Source organism: Vulpes vulpes, chromosome 16 (assembly GCF_048418805.1).
Source record: "Vulpes vulpes isolate BD-2025 chromosome 16, VulVul3, whole genome shotgun sequence".
Classification (NCBI taxonomy): Eukaryota; Metazoa; Chordata; class Mammalia; order Carnivora; family Canidae; genus Vulpes; species Vulpes vulpes.
In genome coordinates, this window is record NC_132795.1 from 54262693 (window position 1) to 54285716 (window position 23024).

Sequence of the window (23024 nt, forward strand, 5' to 3'; positions counted from 1 at the left end):
AAGACCCCGGCTTTCCATCGGCTCCCCCCTGCTGCGCGGCAGGCCTGGGCTACTGAGGCTCCTAGAGCTGCCAGTGGCTGGGCAGCAGGCCTCGCCTTTACTCTGGCGTGAGCCATAGCTCAGGCACAAAAGCTGTGGACCCTGCAGCCAGGGGATCCCCCCGGCAGCCCAGCTCCACTCTGGAATGTCATGTGTGCTCGTTTTTACCTCCCTCACCTCTCATTCAGTTTTGTTGCATCTTGTGGGTGCCGGCCTTGCTGACCTGCACCTCCTGGGAGCTGCAAGTGCCACAGGCTCCAGTTCCTTCAGAATCTGTTCCTCCGGCCAGAGTGCATTCAGTGTGGCCCATGTGCCACACACAAGGGAATTGGAGGGGCCCAAAGGATTCGTTGGAAGTGTGATGTAGCCCTGTGCTTGGAGCTCTCCAGGCCCTGAGTCCCCAGGCTGGACTCTTGTAGGAGCTCACTGTGGTGGGCCCAGAGGCACCTGAGGAGAATGGAATGTGCTGTTTTTTTAGGAGGCTGGTTTATGGCGGACGTCCATGATCTGTGCACTGAGCATGCAAACCACCCACTGGGAGTCAGGCTGTGGTGGCCCTTCTAGCCCCCAGGGACAGAGAGCTATGTAGTCAGGCTGACTGGCTGCCAGTTGCAGCCATGATCTCTCTGATTCCCTGCAACCAGCCAGCATTTTTTAACTCTTGCTGTGTCGATATCATCACCCAGGCAGAAGCTGCGTCCTTGCTTCTGTCCTTGCACCACACCAACAATATGGTGTGTGTCAAAGGAGTGTGACCATGGTCTTGGCCAGCTCCCCCTCAGGCATTGGGCAACGTGGAAGAAATGCCAGAAGATCTGGGTTCTGGTCTAGATTTTTCCATATGTTTAGCAGCTATAGGAATGTCCTTGTCCCTCTCTGAGCCTGAGGTTCTTCAGCTGGAGAGGAGGAATCACGATGGTCCCCACCTGACAGAAGGCTTCTGGCAGTGCAGTGAGCCGACTGTGAAGCCCCTTTCCTAGTACCTGCCCTTCCATGGACCTCCCATTCGGTGTCTCCCCTCCCTCCAGGTGTCTCTCCCCATCGCTAACATGAGGCTAAACCTCACAGGGTAGTGGGACACACAAAAGAGGTGGTGTACACCCTAGTAAGCTGCGAGGTGCTTGGCACATATGCAGTGTGAGCATGTTGCTTGTGAGCAGTTCTCTGTCCCCACGTCCACCACCAGTAGGTGGCATAGGATGTCCAAGAGGCTGGGCCTCTTCCCTCTTCCCCCACAGATCTTGGCAGCGGCTCTGACTGAGTGTCACCGGAAATCCAGTGCCCAAGGCAAGCCACTGGGCCTGAAGGTCTTCGTGGCTGGCAGAAACCGTCTGGAGAACGACGGAGCCACCGCTTTGGCAGAAGCTTTCGGGGTGAGTGGTTTCTGCACGCCCTGCCCCGCCGTGCCCTGAGGTGGGCTAAGCTTTTGCAGGTTGACAGCCTGGTGTGCCTCCGGCTCTGGAGTGGAGCTGCGAGACCTAGGGCGAGTTACATCCCCTCTCTGCACCTGTGGCTCGTTCTGCAGTGGGGCAGGATTCCTGTCATGTGTCTGAAAAGTTGCGCGATCCACTGCTGCAGGTGAGCTGGTGGCAGCTCCCTGGAATACTGTTTGAGAAGATTTTGAGGTTGCTCTGGTCAGTGATTGAGGACTGCCAGACTCGGAAACGGGGACGGGGGAGCCAGGGCAGTGAGTGGGATGACAGGCTGGCACAGCACCTGGGCTCACAGAGGGTGCGTATCTCTGGCCTCTAGTGGGTGGGGCACAGAGATGGAGTCATCAGACTTACCTTTGAGACGGGGAGGTAGGGGAGCTGTGGCCCAGGTGCCCTGCCCTCTGGGACCCTGCTGAGACCCTGACTGCAAGCTCCATGAGAGGCCCACACCTGTCCCACAGGGCTGGGAACTTTGGAGTCTTTTTTTTTCTCTCCATTTGTTTTCTTTGGCAAACCGTATTCTAGCAGCATTAACCACACTGAGGCCAGAGTGGCATGCCCCGCCATCTAGCTCCTGGAGCTTGTCTCCCTCAGGCAGAGAGTGAACACAGCAGGGGAGAGGTGCCTCCAGAGCTAGAGGAGCCTAGCTGCCATCCTTGTAAACGTCGTGACGTTACGTTATGCCTTCTCTGAAGGTTACACTCTCCTTCAGCTTTCTGTCTTTTGTTCCTCATGCATCAGTGGACTTGCCTCCAGGAGGACTTGTTATTCGGTGCCTTTTTTTTTTTTTTTTTTTAAGATTTTATTCATTCATTCATGAGGGGCACACAGAGAGAGGCAGAGACACAGGCAGAGGGAGAAGCAGGCTCCCTGCGGGGAGCCTGATGCAGGACTCAATCTTGGGACCCTGGGATCATGTCCTGAGCCGAAGGCAGAAGCTCAACCTCTGAGCCACTCAGGCGTCCCTGCTCAATGCCTTTATAATAAGGAGTGCATTTATTACTGCAGCACACATTTGGGGTCTTTTCTAAATATTTTGAGGATTCTCTTTCAGTTGAATTGATTGCCTTCATAGTAGGTCCATATGATTTATCTTAAAAATTTTAAATATGGGGATCCCTGGGTGGCGCAACGGTTTGGCGCCTGCCTTTGGCCCAGGGCGCGATCCTGGAGACCCGGGATCGAATCCCACGTTGGGCTCCCAGTGCATGGAGCCTGCTTCTCCCTCTGCCTGTGTCTCTGCCTCTCTCTCTCTCTCTGTGACTATCATAAAAAAAAAAAAAAAAAAAAAAAAAATTAAAATATGCTAAGGAGGGAGCCAGGGGCTGTACCCGACTACCCAGAGGGTCTGTGGCACAGAAGATATTGAGAAGCCCTGATTGGTAATGTTCCTCACTTGGCCTGCCTATATTTACCTGTGAACCCCCTGTGCTGTTCTGGGCACTTTGGAACTACAGAAGGTATCTAGGTGGAGAGTCCTCGCAGGCCTGACCTCGGTCCTTGGTAGCAGTGGAGACTGGGACATGAGTCTCTTCTTGAGAGCTCAGAGGCTGGTGGAGTGTAGACAGGAGGGCGATGTTGGTAGTCCAGGATGATGAACAAATACCATGAGAGAGGAAGGACATGCTCTGGGGGCACAGAGGAAGAGTGCTAGACTGTACGTGGGCAAGGGGGTGGGGATCCTGGAAGACTTCCTGGGGGAGGTGTCCAAAATGAGAGGTATATAGGAAGACTACATAGGAGTCGATCTATCAAGGAAATACCAACAAATAAAGACCCTGAGTGTTTTAACCAGAAAAAAAGAGGTGTCAGAAGGTTGGGATGAAAAAGGGCTAGGTAGTTGGAGAAGATCCCACCCCCCAGAAAAGGAGGAAATGTGGAGCACTGGTCATACTGTGTAAATAGGGCAGGAGAGCCCAGAGAAAGACCAGTGCAGTGGAGCTGCAGTATGCAAGAAAGGACTGTGGCAGACCAGGCCAGCACCCAGGGTCCTTGCAGTGTGGACACCAGACGCGGGAACCTGTGTTCTGAGCTGTGTGAGCCTGCATAAGTTACTTAGCCTTTCTGATCCCTAGTCTTCTCTGTCTGGTGGGGTTCCCCATCCCAGGTAGGTGTCCCTCATGAGGTTGTGGAGATGATCAGATACAGCCATACCCAAAGTTCTGCTTTGCGATCTGTGCCAATAGCCAGGGATGAGCCTGTGCCTGAGCTGATGGCAGCCCCTCCCCATGTCTAGTGTGTAGCGCCACCTTCCTGCCTGCTGGTTGTCATTGGCACTGGGCCTGGCCCAGGGGGAGCTCAGGAGCCCACCACTCTGCTCTGTCCCTCCTGCTCCCTCACAGATCATCGGGACTCTTGAGGAGGTCCACATGCCACAGAACGGGATTAATCATCCTGGCGTCACTGCCCTGGCCCAGGCTTTCGCAATCAACCCCCTGCTGCGCGTCATCAACCTGAACGACAACACCTTCACTGAGAAGGGCGCTGTGGCTATGGCCAAGGTGAGGCGAGAGTGGCAGGGTCAGAGGGGACCGTGGTAAGCAGGGTCTGACCACTGCCTTTTTAACACACCCATCAGCAGGTGAGCTCCTCCGCCCGTCCACCAGGTTTGTGCCCTGGCTCTTTTGAACATTCCAGAACAGGGCATATGTCGCAAGTTTGCCTGTGCCCTTTTTGGGCAGCTCTGAGTGTCCATAGTACTTTCCCTCCTGAGCTGCCTGTGTAAACCCAGCTGTTGGTGCCGAATTTGTTCTCAGAGGCTGCATGGAAGGCTGCTCCAGCCCGACTGTTTTTCTCATTGATTCTCTCATCAGCTATTTATTGAGCCCTGTCCAGTGCTCACCCCTGTACCAAGTGCAGGCCACACAGATTTGAATCAGACTCTGCCTTCAAGGAGCCCCTAGGTCAAGGAGAGAGGGGAGTGGCCATTGACAGTGCAGGGCCTGAATCCTGTGGGCCGGCTGGCTGGCTGGCTGGCGAGACCTCACAGGGCCCTAAGACCTGCAAAAGGCTAGTCCTGCTGCTATGGGGTATTAGCGGAAATGTGTGCAAGTGTAGGGGAGTACAGAAGCTCAAATCAGACCTAGGGTGGGCTTTCTGGAAAAGGTCACATTTTGGCCGAGTTGATTAGGACAGATGGACTTTGGACAGAGAGGGGTGTTTCAGGCAGAGGGGTCAGCAGCATGGGGGGTGGAGGGGTGCAGAGGTGGGAGGGATCCTCATTCCTTTGGTCCTGGTTGGAAATAACCAGGGTTCAGGATGTGTGTGAGGGCTGGAGGAGTGGAGAGGGAGGCAAGACTTTATGGTCTTGCTGAGGCTCTGCCATGAGTAATAGGCAGCTGTGTAGGGCTTTAAGTTGGGGTTTGATTTGGTCAGATCTGTGCTTCAGGGAGATTCTGGCTGTGGTGTAGCAGTAGGGTGGAGGGAGGTTCACCAGAGGCCGGGAGGAGACAAGAGCTGGTGAGGTTCAGAGAAGGCCAGGCGACAGGCGGACGGAATGACGACTGACACGGGGTGTGCCGTGGGCTCTTGGGTGCCTGCACCCTCACACCTTTGCCTCCCCCCACAGACACTGAAGACCTTGCGGCAGGCGGAAGTGATCAACTTTGGGGACTGCCTGGTGCGCTCCAAGGGTGCCGTTGCCATCGCCGAGGCTGTGCGCGGGGGTCTGCCCAAGCTGAAGGTGCCGCCTGTCTTCCCACACAGCTCTAGGCTTCCCCCACTCTGAGTGTGCTACCGTGGGTGCCGGGGGTGTGCTGGTCTTTAAGGCTAGGTGGGCCTGGGTTCCCTCGGATTTTGTGCGATTCTTTTCATCTGTGTGACGTGAGCTGGTTTTTTCTATTTTTGCAATGGGAGAAGGGAGAGCTAGAGGTTACCATGGTAGAGTGTAAGAGACCCAGCGTAGCTGGGTAAATGGCATTATTTTTATTGTGGGTGTTAGGCTGCCTGGCTGGAGGATGAGCTTGCCTTACCCTCCGTCGGGGAAGACCGAGGTTTCAGGGTAGGACCCGGTCTCCTGGCCTGTGGTTCTGTTTGCCTCTACTCTTTCCTCTTATTTTTAGGAGCTGAACTTGTCATTCTGTGAAATCAAGAGAGATGCTGCTCTGGCTGTCGCCGAGGCTGTGGCGGACAAGGCCGAACTGGAGAAGCTGGACCTCAATGGTAATCGGGGTGGTGGCCTTGGCCCAGGCCTGCCAGCCGGGCCCTGCTGCGGCTCTTGACCTCCTTCCCCTCCCCTCTCCCACCCGTGAGCAGGCAACATGCTGGGAGAAGAAGGCTGCGAGCAGCTCCAGGAGGTGCTGGATGGCTTCAACATGGCCAGGGTGCTGGCTTCCCTCAGGTAGGGAGCTGTGAGCCAGCGGCGCCCGCCTTCTATTTTTATTCTTTGAGCCCCTGTATGTGTCAGGTGCTGTGCGAGGCATTAGGGATGCCAGGAGAAGATGGTGAAGGTTTCTGACTCTTGGGACTTCGTTCTGGCAGGACAGGTGGGCAGGGATAATTAGGTTACTGTATGTTCAGCAGATAAGGGTCTGAGAATGGTCGCCCTTTGGAGTAAGGGAGTTGGGGAGGCTGCTGATCCGAGCTGACAGAGGAGGTAGGGGAGCAGTGAGGCCAGGGCAGCAGTGGGGGTGGGCTCACGATTGTTCTTAAAAATCAGACTTGGAGACTGAGTCTGGAAAGGAAGAGGTTGATGAGTGGGGATTCTGGGTTTGTGGAGCCCACACCCAGTGCGAGCAGGGGCTGCGGTGGTGGGGCTGCCTTCTCCATCTGGATGGGTCCCGTTTGGGCCATCAGCATCTGGCTCCCGCTGTCCTTCGGCTCCCAGGACACCTTCAGTCACCTGTCAGTCCCTCAGTGCTAGGCCTGTGCTGCTGCTAAGAATTGAGGGCTCAGAGATGGCCTCAAGAGGCCCATGGTCCCAGAAACTCCCATCCCCCTGGCATCGCTGCTAGGCAGTGTTGCTGCCTAGCCCTGGGCCTCATCTGTGACAGACATTTTCTTCCTTTTCTCTGTCTCCCCAGTGGGACCGGGGGCCCATTTGGGACAGGGATGAGGTTTGATTCTTCGGTATTCACCACATGGGCTTCCCTGGGTGATGAGAGATGACCCAGGTGCCCCCACCCTGGGAGCAGCTACTCTCCCTGCCCTCTGCAGGCTCCCTCCCACCTCACTGGGGTCTGTGGGTTTGTGGAACCAGGCCTCGGAGCCAACATGGGCCACTGGGCAGGGAGGGTCTGCTTTAGCCAACTCCCCTCTGCAGTGATGATGAGGGCGAGGATGACGAGGAGGAGGAGGAAGAGGAGGAGGAGGAAGAGGAAGGAGAAGAGGAGGAGGAGGAAGAAGATGAGGAAGAGGAGGAGGAGGAGGAGGAAGAGGAAGAGCCACAGCAAGGGCAAGGAGAGGAGTCATCCACACCATCAAGGAAGATTCTGGACCCAAACAGTGGAGTGAGTTCCTTGTTGTTGGCCAGGATCAGAGCCCTGGTCCTCGCATGTGAAATCCTGAGACATCTTCACGGGGGTGGTAGGTGTGGAATCTACTTACGTACCCTGAGTGCAAACTATTTTTGAATGCACACTCCTGTAAGTAAAAGAAGAATCATCCCAGTGTGGCTGTTTTCATCTATATTTATACTCACCTCAGCACCGCTGTGTTTATTCATTTGTGCTCTATGACGTGATTAGACCATGTGTTATGTGGCTGCACCATTGATTATGAAACATGTATAAATATCCCTGAAAGAATAGGGTAAAAAATAAGCATAAACAGAAATTCATTTTCTACCCACCTTGGTGACCCATAGGGACAGCTCCCCATTCTGGAGACTGTGGCCCAGCCGGGACCCTTGGTGTCCCCTTGCTTCACCGAGAGGCTGGTATAGTCAGGACTGCCTCAGACTCCCAAGTAAAGCTTCCAGAGAACTACGGGTTGGCCAAGGAGCCCCACGCTCATGTTGATTTTTACTTTTTTTCCAGTTTAGGACAGCATTTCAGCAAATGGCATTTCACTTCTCAGTCTTAGTGGCTCTGGGCACCCCTGGTGCTTATCCCAGCCTCACTCTAGTAGTTCCTGGCGGGGTCCACTTTACCCCACACAGGCCTCCTACCTGGACGTCGTGTATCATGGCGAGGAGCTACCTGGCCAAGGAGGTGGCTCGCCCCCCACCCCAGAGGCTCCTGCCGTGGGACCCAGCCAGGGCCAGCGCTTGGGGACCCCCATGCCCTTGGGGGGGCTGCACATGAGTGGGAGGAATACTACTAGACTCTGAGCCTTGCCCTCCTGGAGTGGGGTATATGCTCTGGGTGAGGAGTCTGGGGTCGGACCTCTACAGAGCCCCCTGTGCCGCCCGTCCCTCAGGAGCCAGCTCCCGTGCTGTCCTCCCCGCCTCCTGCAGACGTCTCCACTTTCCTGGCTTTCCCCTCTCCAGAGAAGCTGCTGCGCCTCGGCCCCAAGAGTTCAGTGCTCATAGCCCAGCAGGTAGGTCCGAGCACCACCAGCTCAAGCCCGTGCGTGCCATGGCTTCTGGAGCTGCCAGAGACGGGGACCAGCAGAGCATGGGACTGGGGGGGCGGGGAGGCAGTCAGTGGGAGTCCGGGGCTGCCAGGTGCTTGTTCATTTCGTGGGTAGAAATGAATGATTCTTTAGTTGTATTTTATTTTATTAATTTTTTTCTTTTTTTTTTAAGATCTTATTTATTTATTAATGAGAGACACAGATTGAGAGAGAGAGGCAGAGACACAGGCAGAGAGAGAAGCAGGCTCCATGCAGGGAGCCCGATGCGGAACTCGATCCTGGGACTCCAGGATCAGGTCCTGGGCAGAAGGCGGCACTAAACCACTGAGCCACCCGGGCTGCGCTTTTTCTTTTCTTTATGTTCATCTGTTTTGTTTCTTAAATTCCACGTGTAGTGAGATCACGATATTTGTCTTTCTCTTACTGACTTATTTTGCTTAGCGTAATACTTTCCAGTTCTATCCACATCGTTGCAAATGGCAAGACCTCATTTTTTTTTTTTTTTAAAGAATTTATTTATTCATGAGAGGCACAGAGAGAGAGGCAGAGACACAGGCAGAGGGAGAAGCAGGCTCCATGCAGGGAGCCCAACGCAGGACTCCATCCCAGGTCTCCAGGATCACGCCCTGGGCTGAAGGTGGCGCTAAACCGCTAAGCCACCGGGGCTCCCCTACCTCATTCTTTTTGATGGCTGAGCAATATTCCATTGTATATGTATCCCACGTCTTTTTTTTTTTTTTTTAATGTCTCTTTGAGGATACATTTTTTTTTTTTTAAGACTTTATTCATGAAAGACACAGAAAGGCAGAGACATAGGCAGACTCCATGCAGGAAGCCCAATGTGGGACTCGATCCCAGGACCCCGGCATCACTCCCTGAGCCAAAGGCAGACACTCAACCAGTGAGCCATCCAGGCATCCCATCCCACATCGTCTTTATCCATCACCTGTCAGTGGTCATCCTGGGCTCTTCCCATACTTTGGCTATTTTTTTTTTTTAATTTTTATTTATTCATGATAGTCACAGAGAGAGAGAGAGAGAGAGAGGCAGAGACATAGTCAGAGGGAGAAGCAGGCTCCATGCACCAGAAGCCCGACGTGGGATTCGATCCCGGGTCTCCAGAATCGCGCCCTGGGCCAAAGGCAGGCGCTAAACTGCTGCGCCACCCAGGGATCCCTACTTTGGCTATTGTAGGCATTGCTGCTATCAATATTGGGAATAGGTGCCCCTTTGAATCACTGTTTTTGTATCCTTTGGATAAATACCTAGACATTTGTTTTCTTTTTTCTTTTTTTTTTTTTTTTTTGACATTTATTTTCTAAATCCACAGACACACAAATGAGTGTGAACCGTGTGTCTGTCACCCTCTGGAGATTACAGATGACCATGCCGCTGGGAACGCACTTGGGCTGCTGGTGGGGCAGGCTTGCTGCACCTACTGACACCTGGGAAGTTAGGGATTTTCCTAGGACTCTCATGTGCACACACCCAGGCTTCCCTCCCATGTTCTGTAGGACCAGCTGTTCTTGAACACCTGTCCTGCCCAAGGCTCCTGCAGAGGCCTCATGGTTACTCTTCTGTTCTCCAGCCTCACTTGTTTGGCAGTTGTTTGTTCACTCACTCACTAGTCCTTCCGAGGTGGCTGACAGGTGCCTTCTGTCTGCCAGAACATTGTCTTGAGTACTTGGACATGGTTCGGGTATTACTGAACCCTCTTAGCAACCCGCCATGTGGACCTTGTTACCCTGTGTTACAGATGAGAGAACAGTTTCGACGAGCATAAGTGATAAATAGAAATAAAACGGGCCCACTCTCAAGCTGGCTTGGCATTTTGGCTGCTTTCCTTATGTTTTGTCTGTAGTCTTTTTTTTTTTTCTTCTCATGATAAATGTGATGAAATGAAAGGCCCACTTTGTCACGTAATACCATTCATCATCTCCTCTGTCAGTAAAGTTCCTGCCGTGCCCTCTGTCCCCATGAGTGGAGGTCACACGTAGGCAGTGCACTGTGTCTGGACACTCGCATTGTTTCCCCTTGTCTCCGCCTTGGTGAAGTTAAGCTTCCTTGCACGTGAATGTGGTCTATCCTCTGCATTATGTGTTCAGGTTAGATTTACAAGAAGGGAATCGCTGGGTCATGGAATAACCGATTTCAGTGCTGACTCACTCTATCACATACCGCCTTGGGCCAGGCCCAGGCCTAGCTCCAGGTGGACACCATGGGGTGGGGCAGGATCCAGCCTTGCCCACCCAAGGCCTCGGCGAGACACGGGCCTCTTCCAGCCAGCCGCACGGGGCAGGCGCCTCTTCACTGGGGCTCTGGCTCCTGGTGACCAGTCGATGTCTCTTGTTTCCTCAGACTGATACATCTGACCCAGAAAAGGTGGTCTCTGCCTTCCTGAAGGTGTCGTCTGTGTTTAAGGATGAAGCCCCAGTGAGGACGGCAGTGCAGGATGCAGTAGGTAATGCAGGATGGGTGGGGCGTGGGTGGCTCTGCCTCCTGGCTGCTTCAGGGTTCATGACGTTTAGAGTTGCTGGAGCCCCTTGTTCCAGCAGCAATGTGTGACTGCTCCGCACCCCCTCCTACCCGTTCCTCTGTGGGGTTCTTGCCAGGGAGTAGGATGGCTGCTCCCTTCTCTTATTTTTTTGCAGATGGGGAAAACTAGGCCTTTCCAAAGCCATGCAGTTAGGTCTAGTTAGAGCTCAACCAGGTGGCATCTGCCACAGGAAGACCAGATAGTTGCATCCGCAAGGCCCTTATGGGAACCATCCTCTCGGAGGAGAGGTCACGAGAGCTGAGCTAATGTGAGCCTCTGCACACCGTCCCTGTGAGCCTCTGCACCTGTGAGCCTCTGCACACCGTCCCTTCCACCTGGAAGCCTGGAGGATACCTGCTTTTCCCAGATTTTTCCCAGAGCTTCCTGACGTCTCTGGTTCTGTCGTGACCCTCCATCGCTACCCTGTTCCCTCTGTTACTTCCGCTGTAGCACCTGTCCCCTCCACCTTGAGCACGCATGTCTGAGCCCCGCTGTGTGGGCCAGGCTTGGCCAGGCAGCATGTTGCAAAGGGTAGAGAGGAGTGGAGGTACGTGTGCTGCTGTCTCCTGGATTGACTCCCCATGGGCGGCATTGAGGCAGGAGGCCCTGTTGAGGCCACTAAGCCTGCCCCTGGGGTCCCAGGCCCATGGGCAGTGATGAGAACAAGTTACCTGAATCATGTTTCCCAGAACAGCCTGGCATGGAAGCATGTACCCACACGGTACCTGGAGAGCCTCCACCACTCCTCCCCTCCCTTCTTTGCTCATCCCTCTGGCCCCCACAGAATGGCTACAGCCTCCCCTGGGGGGTGATCTGCCTCACTGAATCTCCACCCCTCCCACCCCCCTGGTTGTATAAGGTCCCCAAGCCCCTTTTCAGTGTGTAAGGTCAGCATGAGAAGGGCAGGGTGTCACAGCTGGCAGGTGGGGCCTTGCCCCTGGTGCTGGCTGTCCCCTCAGCCTGGGACCTGGGACCACGGTCTACTACCCTGTGTTCACCTGATTCGTGCACAAGGCATGACCCATCCTGTGTGTGAGGGCTGCGTGCCCTTGGCTGGTAAGCAGCCATTTGCTATAACAGGCTCCCTCTCCATTGCCGCTTCTGCCTTGTAGATGCCTTGATGAAGAAGGCCTTCAGCTCATCTTCCTTCAACTCCAACGCCTTCCTCACCCGGCTCCTCGTCCACATGGGTCTGCTCAAGGTGAGGCTGCAGGGTGGGGAGCGAGGGGCCACCAGTGGTGGTTCTGGCCATGGCTGCCCACCCATCCTATCCGCCCTGCAGAGTCCTACTGGGACCTGGGTCTGCTTAAGAGTCTCACCTTCACGATGGGATTCAACTTGACCTTGGCCACGGGGCTTTCTGAGCAAAGGCTGGGTGCCAGAGACCTAGGGGTCCCCCCGAGGTAGCCTTATAGCTCATCCTGCCTTGTGTTGTGTGTTCTCCTTGCAGAGTGAAGACAAGATCAAGGCCATTGCCAACTTGTACGGCCCGCTGATGGCATTGAACCACGTGGTGCAGCAGGACTACTTCCCCAAGGCCCTTGCACCCCTGCTGCTGGCATTCATGACCAAGTGAGTGTGTCCTCGTTGCCTTACGTGGCAGCTGGCTCCCGTGTACGCAGGCCCGTAGTCATGGGGGCTTCCCTGGCCCACTTGTTCAGGCTTGAGAGAGACCCTCATGCCTCCTGGCTCTCAGCAGCCGTGTTTGAGTCTCTCCCTCCCCTGTGCCAAGCTGAGGACATGGGCTCAGGAATAGTATCTTTTCCTGAGAGAGACAGAGGACATGGAGTGGCCCCCCTTCTCCTGATGAGGAAGCAGTATGGGATAGTGAAGGGGTTTGCCCGCGCTCGCACTGCTGATCGAGGTCCTCTACTCCGTGACGTCTCTGGGAACAGTTCTGTGTCCGTTCCCTCAGCCACAGGCCTGAGGCCAAAGGGGCCCGTCACACTCGCCTTCTGCAGCCACAGTCCCCTCCCTGGCAGGTGCCAGATACCCAGGGACCTGGAAACTTTGGCCTTGTCCTGGAGGAGGGTCCTGGGCTGTGGTGAGGCAGTGGCCACAATTGGGTAGCCAGAAACCTTCAGACCCCACGGCCTATGAGGAGTGGGTTGGAAGGCTTATCCCCTGTCCTCACTGAGGTCCTCTGTGGCCCTCGGCCTTCATTTCCCTCTTTGCTTCCCCTCCACCTCGTTGAATGAGGTTGTTTCTGGCGACTCTATCTCACTTCTTGTGAACCCAGTACCTTGGGGGGACGTGGGCATAGGGTAGGGGAGAAAGAACATAGCCCTTGCCTTGGGGGACGTGAATGAAGGTGGTAGGTTAGTCTGGCTCAGGGCGTGGTGAGGATCACTGGCCAGCTTCTGGAGCTGTCCGTGCCATGGCCTCTGCACCACCACAGTGTCTTGCTGTCCCATGTGCTCCTTGGGCCTCATGCTCTTGTGTGTCTGCCCACTTGCCTGCCGCCACACCTGCCGCCCATGGCCACCCCTCCCGCTGCAGCTAGACTGGCCCTTGTGAAAAGTAGAGCTGAGGGGCACCTGACCGGCTCAGTTGGTGGAGCGTGAGACTCTCCATCTTGGGGTTGTGAGTTCGAGCCCCACGCCGGGCACAGAGCGGAATTCTTGGCTCCTCTGCCCAAGTCCAGGGTAGGCCCTCACCCTGGCCGTAGACCTCACGGCCCTGCCTCCCCAGCAGCGTACATTGTCCCTGTGCCTGTTCCCACAGCAGGGGATGCTGCCTTGATCTGAGTACTTAGCTCACTGGAGCGTCGCCAGAGGTGGCCCTAGTCCCTGCCTCCCAGCCCCTGCTGAGCCCTGCTCCAATTGTCTCCTTCAGCCTCTAGTCAGAATTGTTCCCTTTCCTTTCTGTCTTGTCCATGTTGCCCTGAGGCTGGGCGTGGACCCACAAGAAGAACCCCTCGCCCTTGTTGGCCAGTGGCAAGCTGCCTCGTAGCCGCTTGCTTGCCCCCAGCATGGGCCTCCTCTGTACTACATTAAAAGAGGGAGTTGGTAAAGGCTGTCCCTTAGGCCTCCTTTGAGGTGACTGAGTGACCACGGAGTGACAGGCACGTCCCCCTCCCTCATCACCTGGCCAAATGGTCTAGGATCCCAAGGCCATCCTAGACCAGGTAAGATGGCTATGGGCTGCAGATCCTGGCTCCGCCCCACACTTGCCTGGCCTCCTTTCTTCCTCTGTGGTGCAGAGACACAGGAGGAGGGAGAAGCAGGCTCCATGCCGGGAGCCCGACGTGGGACTCGATCCCGGGACTCCAGGATTGCACCCTGGGCCAAAGGCAGGCGCTAAACTGCTGAGCCACCCAGGGGTCCCCCTGAGATTCATGATCTTGATGGGGACAAGCCCATTATTTGTGAGGCCAGCCTGTCATTTGTGAGGGCCCAGGTGGGACTCTAGCAGCTGTGAGATTGCCATGGGCCGGTGCCCACCGGAAGGGCCCTTAGCTCTGCCCAGGGAGAGCAGGGGCCTGCGTTCCCGTCATCACTGAGCCGTGTGGCCTTGGATGCATTGCTACCTCTCCGAGCTTCACATGCTCCACCCCTCAGTGTACAGAAGACCAGGCTCATAATGTCTCCCTTGCAGAGTCCTTGTGAAAGTCAGAAAAACAGGGGTCCAGAACATTTGTAGCCTCAGAAATGGCCCACCTGCCCTCTCCGTAGTTGGGAAACTGGCCCTGCTGCAGCCTGAAGCCCCCAGGCCCCCGAGGGCTGTGTTTTTCCCTCCCCCCCCAACACTGACTCTTCTGTCCTCACAGGCCCAATGGTGCCCTGGAGTCCTGCTCCTTCGCCCGCCACAGTCTACTGCAGACGCTGTACAAGGTCTAGAGGTGAAGCCGGCCTCTCCCCACCCCTTGGCCTGGACCAGTGACATGGGAAGGGATTTGGATGAAGGACTCTGGCCAGAGGCAGGGAGGGTCTTTGTCGCTTGTGTCATGTCGGTCCCTCTGTATGCGTGTCGGTGTGGTGCGTGTGCAGGTGTGCACTTCCCGTTAGGGTTTGGGTTTTTAATGTCTCCCCACTAGACTGGCCCTGGTCCCACCAGAGGGGAGCTGGCCCCCCTGAAAGGGCTGCAGGCTGCTCTGCCATTAAACTCATTGCCATCTGAGGGCACTCTGCTGATCCATGCCTCAAGCTCGAGGTCCTGGTGGCTGTCCCCTCCCACCTTGCCTTCCTTACCCTTCTGGGCTGCACTGAAGTCCAGGGAGTTGCTGTCTGTATGCTGTCCCCTCCCTCTGTGTTATGGCCGGGCTGCGTTTTCCGCCCTGCCTGGGGCTCCTCACTTGGTGGCTGACTTTGCTTCCTGTCACTAAGCCCTGGTCCTACAGCCACTGCCACCCCCATCGTCCATCCCTGCTGTGCTGACCTCTGCTGACTGAGGGGCAGAGACTGCCATGGGTGTGGTGCCACGGGGCAGTTGGCAGAAGGGAAGACCCTGGTTCCCATGCCGTGTGGACAGGAAGAAAAGCCAGTGGCAGATACCAGGGGTCTAGGAGTGGGAGTTGCTGGGTAGCTGGCGCTGGCTCCAGACCCAGTGGGGCCCGCCCCATCACTGCCAAGATGTCTGTGACTAGCCTAGGGGCCAAGCTGGAGGGGGCTCTTTGGCAGGCCCAAACCTGTTCTCCAGCGCAGGGAGCAGGGGTAGGGCCCATGGAGCCTGAGCTGCAGCTCTTGGCGCTCTTAAAGGACTTGGACGGGGCGGGGAGTGCGCTGGAGCTGCCCCCGATGCTCTGCTTTCCCCTCTGTGTTCTTGGCGTGTCTGGGCTGTGCCCAGGGCTTCTCAAATAAAGTCATGTGTGGCAAGTGTGGGGCCTTGAGAAATCTTTTACCTTAACTGGGCAGTTCTTGAGGCTTAGTACCTGGTGTCCCACCTGGGTCTGCAGAAGAGCAGCCTCTTCTGGGCCAACATGGGGCAGCCTCTCCTGCCCGGGCCCAGATGCATCCAGACATGCCAGCTCCCCTTTATTTTTTTTATATATTTTTTGCCAGCTCCCCTTTAACAGCTGGGCAGTTTGTGCCCAGGAGTGGGCAGCTTCTGGGGGTCAAGGAGGATGGGGGTAATCTCCTTCTGTGGGCAATGAAGGTCTAAAGTTGGGCCTGTTTCATCTGTCCAGCCTCATCTTATCCTTGACCTGGCCTTGGGGCTGCGGTTCCACCAGCCTGTGCCTTGCTCCATTGATGGACATAGCTAGGCTCGACACTGTCCGGATTTTGCCACAGGCTCCACTGGCTGCACCATCAGGAGCCCTCTGGGTCTGGCTAGCAAGGTCACTTCACAGGGTTGAGCTTGGCTGAGAAGCTGCCGCAGATATCCGGCCATAGGGCCTGGAGTGGAGAGCACTTCCCTCAGGGTCCTTCCTTCCCTTTGCCACATGTGGTGTGAGGCCAGCTAAGCAGAACCTCCTAAAAAAAAAAAAAAAAGAACCTCCTTACTGCCTACCTTAGACACAGCCTGTGTATTCCATATAATTGAAGAGGTAGGTCCCTCCAAGGTTGCCTTTTTTTTTTTTTTAAGATTTTATTTATTTATTTATGAAAGACACAGAGAGAGGCAGAGACACAGGCAGAGGGAGAAGCAGGATTCATGCAGGGGATGTGGGAGCCCGATGAGGGTCCCTGGACCCTGGGACCACGCCCTGAGCCAAAGGCAGATGCTCAACCACTGAGTCACCAAGGCGTCCCTCTCCAAGGTTTCTTAGGGGGCAGCACTTCCTTCTTGGCAGTGGACCACTCAGACAACAGGCAGTGTCTGTCTTGGCCAGGTGGTGGAGGAGATGCCCATGCTTTGCCCTCCTACTCCCATGTCAGGTAATATGGCAAAAGGCAGGTGAGGTCTGACCAGCTCCAACCCCTGCCCCTTTGGGAGGCCCTGATTTGAGCTCCAGGCCACAGGCACAGCTTCTGGGGGGCTCCCAGTCTGGTCCAGTAGCCCAGGGTGGGGAGAGTGGGCAGTGAAGTCAGGGAAGTCCTCAAGAGTCGGGGATGTAAGGGGCACCTGGGTGGCTTAGTGGATTGTCTGACTCTTGATTTCGGCTCAGGTCATGATCTCAGGGTCCTGAGATCAAACCACATGTCAGGCTCTGAGCTTCAGTTCAGACTGGGAAGGTGCACCACAAACCTCGTTTAACCTTGCCGCAGGCCGGCTCCACCTCAGTCCTTCAGATCAGCTCAGAGTTCAGGCCTCCTGACCAGGTGCAGGGAAGGGCCTGCGGCTCGGCCTCTGACTCAGCTGCTTGCTGAAGGAGCCTCGTAGCCTTTGGCATTTCCCGACTCGGACACTCGTGAGAACTACAGCCGCCCCTGAGCTCACACAGGCTTCAGGTCCCTGAGCACCATGACTTGGGGTCTGCAAGATCAGAGGTGCCTCGACCTAGATGACATGTGACCCCTGAGTACGAGAGGCCTGCTCAGCCCCAGGCTGTTCTCATAAAGGGGCTCAAGGCTAAACTAGCAATAATTCCATTCTGAAGCTCAGACTAGAAAACCCTTGGAAGCACAGCCAGAGGCGTAGCCAAGCAGCACTTCTTAATAACGAGAACCTAGAAATGACTCAGGTCAACATCAGGAAAGTGGTTCAAGTGCAAAGCTATACAGCGTAACATCGCACAGCCATGGAAACATATCAGCTCTGGCCACGTGCGTACTGTGGATAAATCAGTAAGGATGTTGAGTGAAGAAAGTCTCAGTACTGTACCATGGGTTCAGAACCAACTGTGTTTAGGCAAATGCATGTATGCAGGAAACCCAGCATTCGAGACAGGAGTTAGTCTGGGGAAGACGGGACAGGATGGGGTGGAGGGACACCACAGTAATCCACTGAACATTCAGAGTGATCCAGATCCACCCATCCAAGAGCCATATTTTTTGTTCTTAAATAAGTAAAATACAAGAACAGTTTTTGATGTTCCAGAAGCACAAGCCATAAGAAAATTTGCCTCTGTCAGAATAAAAAGTGAAAAACATTGACCAAAAACACCCTAAGAATTGGCAAGATGGTGGAACACAAAAGGCACTGCAACGTATGTTGCAGGAGGATTAGCATTGAGACTGATAACATCCAATTGAAAATTGGGCAAAGGAGATTAACAGGCAGTTCACGCAGGATGCAACCGGAAAGGCAAAAAAAACTGTTCAGCTGTATCTGTAATTAAGGAAATGGAAAATAAAACCACAGAGACCAGAGGTGACACCAGGAAGAGAAGAATCTCTTACATTCTGCATGTTGCTCGAGGGAGGCCAAACTAAAAACCACTTTAGAGAACAATTTGGCAGATACTAAAAAAGGTGAAGATACGTATAGCCCATGACCCTAAATTCCATTTCTTTATTCATGAGAGACACAGGCAGAGGGAGAAGCAGGCTCCGTGCAGGAAGCCCGACGTGGGACTCGATCCTGGATCTCCAGGATCATGCCCTGGGCCGAAGGCAGCACTAAACCACTGAGCCATGGGGGCTGCCCCCCAAATTCCATTTCTAAGGAGCTACCTTAAAGGAACTGTTGTACACACGCACAAGGTGACAAGTTACAAGGGCGGTTCCATGAAAGATTCCAGAAAATTAATAACCTAAATGTCCATCAAGGAAAAATTTAATTATAGCATATTATCTCACAGCATGTGCACACAGTGAGAAAATATGCTGCAGCAATGGGGAGCCTGGCTGGTTCAGTCGGAAGAGCATGTGACTCTAGATCTCAAGGTTGTGAGTTCGACTCCCACGTTGAGTACAGAGATTACTTAAACTTTTTAGAAATTTTTTTCTGATTTTTAAAAAATAAAATTTTACTTATTTGAGAATGGAGGTAGGGGAGAGAGAGATCACAAGCATGAGCAGGAGGAGGGAGAAGCAGACTCCCCACTGAGCAGGTGTGTGACATGGGGCTTGATCCCAGGACCTGGCAATCATGCCCTGAACTGAAGGCAGATGCTTAACAGACTGAACCACCCAGGCGCCCTTAAAAAGAACCTTTTTTTAAATGCCGTAGTTAAGTGAATCCACCAGATGCATGGGCTGTCTGGATTCATGTGAATAAACTGGAAATGTTGAGCGAAAAAAACAAGTTTGCAAAAACAGTATGTACTGTTTATAGTTCTAATTTTTAAGCCATGTATTATTATAGTGAAGTTATACTACGTCAGAAAAGTGCCTCTGGCGGGGAGAGAGGGAAGAGAATGAGACAAGAGGTAGAAGAAAGGGGGCTTCCAACTGCCTGCATTCCCACTTCCAGTGTATGTGTACCCAAGAGGGAAAGCGGGGAGTCCCCCCAGCAGATACCTGTACGCCCATGCGCACAGCAGCATTACAATAGCCAAGAGGTGGAAGCCATCTAGTGCCCACTGACAGGTCTGAACCAGATAAAATGTGATCAGTATACACATACTGGGTGGCACAGTCAGTTGACCGTCCAGCTCTTGGTTTCAGCTCAGGTCTGACCTTGGGTCATGAGATCGAGTCTCATGTTGGGCTCCACACTCAGTGAGGAGTCTGCTTGAGTTTCTCCCTCTTTCTCTGCCCCTCCCTACTGCTCATGCTCTCTCTCACTGAAATAAATCTTTAAACACACATACACACACACACACACACACACACACAGAGGCACTATGGAGTACTGTTCAGCCATAGAAAGAATGACCTTTGGACACATGCTACAACGTGGGTGAATCTTGAAGCAACGTGCTCAGTGAAAGAAGCCAGACGTGAAAGGATAAGTAATATGTGATTGCACTGATCAGAGGTATCTAGAAGAGAGGTTACTAGGGGCTGGGAGAAGACAGGAGAGTTCCTGTCTGTTGGGTGTAGAATTTTTCCATTTGGGATGATGAAAAGATTCTGGAAATGGGCTGGGCTGTGGTAATGTTTTGTACAGCACTGTGAATGCACTTCATGCCACTAAATTGTACACTTACATGGTTAAAATTGTAAATTTTAGGTCATGTACATTTTACCACAATTTTTAAAATACTAAATGTTAAAAACAAAACTGATCTTTTAGGAATTAGTGTAGGTGGATATCTTAAAGACCTTGGAGGAAAGAAAAAGTGACACATGAATCTGCATTTAACCTTGGTTTACCATTGTAGGGTATCCACACAATGGCTACTGTGTAGCCATGAGAACAGGTTTTTGTTTATCAAAAGGCATCACGGGGGGCATCCAGGTGGCACAGTTGGTTAAGTGTCTGACTCTTGGTGTCTGCTCAGATCATGATCTCAGGGTCCTGAGATCAAGCCCTGCATTGGGCTCCACGCTCTCTCTCCCTCTCCCTCAGCCTTTCCTGCTCATTCTCTCACTGGAACTCACTTTCTAAAATAAATAAGTCTTATAAAAAGAAAAAAAAAAGCACTATAGGGACACCTGGCTGGCTCAGTCAGTTAAGTGTTGGCCTGCAGCTCAGGTCATGTTCATGTCCTGGGATTGAGCCCCATGTTGAGGAGGGTCTCTGCTCAACTCCCTCTACCACTCCCTCCACTTGTTTTCTCTTTCAAATAAATAAAATCTTTTAAAAACACGTAAGGTACATACTGCAATTATTTTCTCTTTCTGTAACTTGATGCCTTTTCACTCCCTTATTGACAGCTTTTATTTATTTATTTTTTTAAGATTTTATTTACTTATTCATGAGAGACACAGAGAGAGAGAGGCAGAGACACAGGCAGAGGGAGAAGAAGGCTCCATGCAGGGAGCCCGACACGGGACTCAATCCTGTCACTCCAGGATCACTCCCTGAGCTGAAGGCAGATGCTAAACTGCTGAGCCACTCAGGCATCCCGATAGCTTTTATTTTTTTAATTTTTTAAGTAATCTCTACACCCAGTGCGGGACCTGAACTCATGACCTTGAGATCAAGAGTCACATGTTTCACTGACAACCAGCCAGGTGCCCCTTCAATATATGTTTTTTAATAATTCAGAATATGTAGAATCTCGGCAAGTTAATAAGTAACACAGCTCATTAGAGAAATGAACAAGGGATCCCTGGGTGGCGCAGCTGTTTGGGGCCTGCCTTTGGCCCAGGGTGCGATCCTGGAGACCCGGGATCGAATCCCACGTCGGGCTCCCGGTGCATGGAGCCTGCTTCTCCCTCTGCCTGTGTCTGCCTCTCTCTCTCTCTCTGTGTGACTATCATAAATAAAAATTTATAAAAAGAAAAATGAACAAAAAGGTTCAAATGGGGACTTCACACAAAACCACATGAAAAGGGGCTTACTTTCGTTAGTCTTCAGAGAAACGCACATTAAAATTATAGGGTGATGCTATTATACCTCAATAGGATGGCAAAAGTGCAAGATGGAAAATACCAGGCATTGGTGAGAACAGAGGTAGGGGCTCCTATGCTGCTGGGGGAAAGTGTTAATTGGTATAAAGGCTGCGAAACTGGCAGTATCCATTGAAGCTGAAAATAAGCATATTCTGTGGTCAGCAGTTCCATCCATAGGTCTATCCCGACAGAGACAGCCGTGCAAAAGACGTAAGCAGCCCTCTTCAGAATAGCCCCACCCTGGAAACAACCCAAATGTCCGTCAGGAGTGGAATGGATTAACTGCACCCATGTGGTACCAAGAAGGCAGAGGTGAGAATGATCCACCCAAGCAGGGAGGAATATTTGAGTATCAATGTTGTTTAGAATCACTAGCACATGTTAATTAAAAGCAAACCAGGGATCCCTGGGTGGCTCAGCGGTTGAGCGTCTGCCTTTGGCCTAGGGTGTGATCCTGGAGACCCGGGATCGAGTCCTGCATTGGGCTCCCTGCATGGAGCCTGCTTCTCCCTCTGCCTGTGTCTCTGCCTCTCTCTCATAAATAAATAAAAACTTAAAAAAAAAAAAAAAAACCAACTAGCTCCCACTGCGTTTAAAATTCCCTGACGACCGCACACCCCCTTGTTGCCTGCACTGGGGGCAGATGGCGCTCCTGCCTCTCCCCATGCCACTGTTGTGGAATATCTATGGGATGGAGTGCTGAAATAAAAATAAAAATAAAACAAATTTTTAAAATACACATCACAGGGGAAGCTCGCAAACAATGTTGAATGGAAAAAAACTGAAGAGTACACACACTGCGATGCCAGTGACATGAAATTGGCTGAGTGAAGTAAAGGACATGCACAAGTCTGGTACAGCACTATTTCTGCTTTGAAAAAAGAATATATCCAAGTAAACTGAGTAACGACAGATACAAATCCACCAGAAACATGTATCTGAACTATCAGGATGTAGAAAAGTTTGCTATGGTTACCATGAACCGTTGCGTCTAAAATTTTATTTTTTATTTTTTTAAAGGTTTCTTTTTTTTTTTTTTTTTTTTTATGATAGTCACAGAGAGAGAGAGAGGCAGACACACAGGCGGAGGGAGAAGCAGGCTCCATGCACCGGGAGCCTGATGTGGGATTCGATCCCGGGTCTCCAGGATCGCGCCCTGGGCCAAAGGCAGGTGCTCAACCGCTGTGCCACCCAGGGATCCCTCTTTTTTTTTTTTTTTAAGATTTTATTTATTCATGAGAGACACACAGAGAGGCAGAGACACAGGCAGAGGGAGAAGCAGGCTCCATGCAGGGAGCCCGATGTGGGACTCGATCCTGGATCTCCAGGATCATGCCCTGGGCCCAAGGCAGGTGCTCAACCACTGAGCCACCCAGGGATCCCTTTTTAATTAAAAAAAAAAAAAAAAGATTTTATTTACTCATGAGAGACACAGAGAAGTAGAGACACAGGCAGAGGGAGAAGCAGGCTCCCTGCAGGGGAGACCCAGGTGCTCTATTGCATTTTTAAAAACTTTTTTAAAGTAGGCTTCATGCCAGGGCACCTGGGTAGCTCAGTGGTTGAACATCTGCCTTCAGCTCAGGTGGTGATCCCGGGGTTCCGGGATCGAGTCCTGCATTGGGCTCCGGGTGGGGAGCCTGCTTCTCCCTCTGCCTGTGTCTCTGCCTCTCTCTCTGTGTCTCTCATAAGTAAATAAATAAAATGCTAAAAAAAAAAAAAAATAGGCTCCATGCCCAACGTGGAGCCCCATGTGGGGCTTGAACTCACTACCCTGAGATCAATACCTGAGGTGAGAGTCACCCAACTGACTGAGCCACCCAGGTGCCCCTGTTGCATTTCTTCCAATTGTACATGTGTCCAAGAAGATAAGGATTTGGATGTTGTTTTGCAATTTGTAACAAAATCGAGGCCCCAAAACAAAAAAAAAAGTTGGAGGCAACCAAAATCTCCAGGATTAGTGGGTAAGTAGAGTCACCACCTATGTACAATGGAATATTACACAGCAGTTAAAATGAACATGACTAAGGCGGATCAACCAGGATCACTGGATAATGTGTTGCTGAGTGGGGGAAAAAAGGCCAAATATGGAATATCGTATGTACAGTGTACAACGATGTACATAAGTGTGTAAGGAGGGCATAGTCAAGTGTTCGTGAGCGTGAGCTACGTGCCTGGGACCTACCTGGGCCCCCACAGCCCCCCCCCACCCCACTGAGCTAGTTACTGCGTTTCCAC

At 52.8% G+C, this 23024-nt stretch overlaps 1 protein-coding gene across 2 annotated transcripts in view; it reads left to right on the forward strand.

Moving 5' to 3' along the window:
• Positions 1-15335, forward strand: part of RANGAP1 (Ran GTPase activating protein 1) — a 31666-nt gene extending 16331 nt beyond the window's left edge. Inside the window, exons 6-16 of one of the 2 annotated variants that reach the window (XM_026017318.2) lie at positions 1278-1412; positions 3815-3973; positions 5041-5154; positions 5534-5633; positions 5727-5811; positions 6733-6919; positions 7830-7949; positions 10344-10446; positions 11634-11722; positions 11972-12093; positions 14291-15335. In XM_026017318.2, the coding sequence (XP_025873103.1) occupies positions 1278-1412; positions 3815-3973; positions 5041-5154; positions 5534-5633; positions 5727-5811; positions 6733-6919; positions 7830-7949; positions 10344-10446; positions 11634-11722; positions 11972-12093; positions 14291-14360 (1284 nt within the window). In that variant the 3' untranslated portion in view covers positions 14361-15335. The remainder of the gene's footprint in view (positions 1-1277; positions 1413-3814; positions 3974-5040; positions 5155-5533; positions 5634-5726; positions 5812-6732; positions 6920-7829; positions 7950-10343; positions 10447-11633; positions 11723-11971; positions 12094-14290) is intronic. The other variant, XM_026017319.2, reaches the window with a different exon arrangement.
• The last annotated feature ends 7689 nt before the right edge of the window (positions 15336-23024 follow it).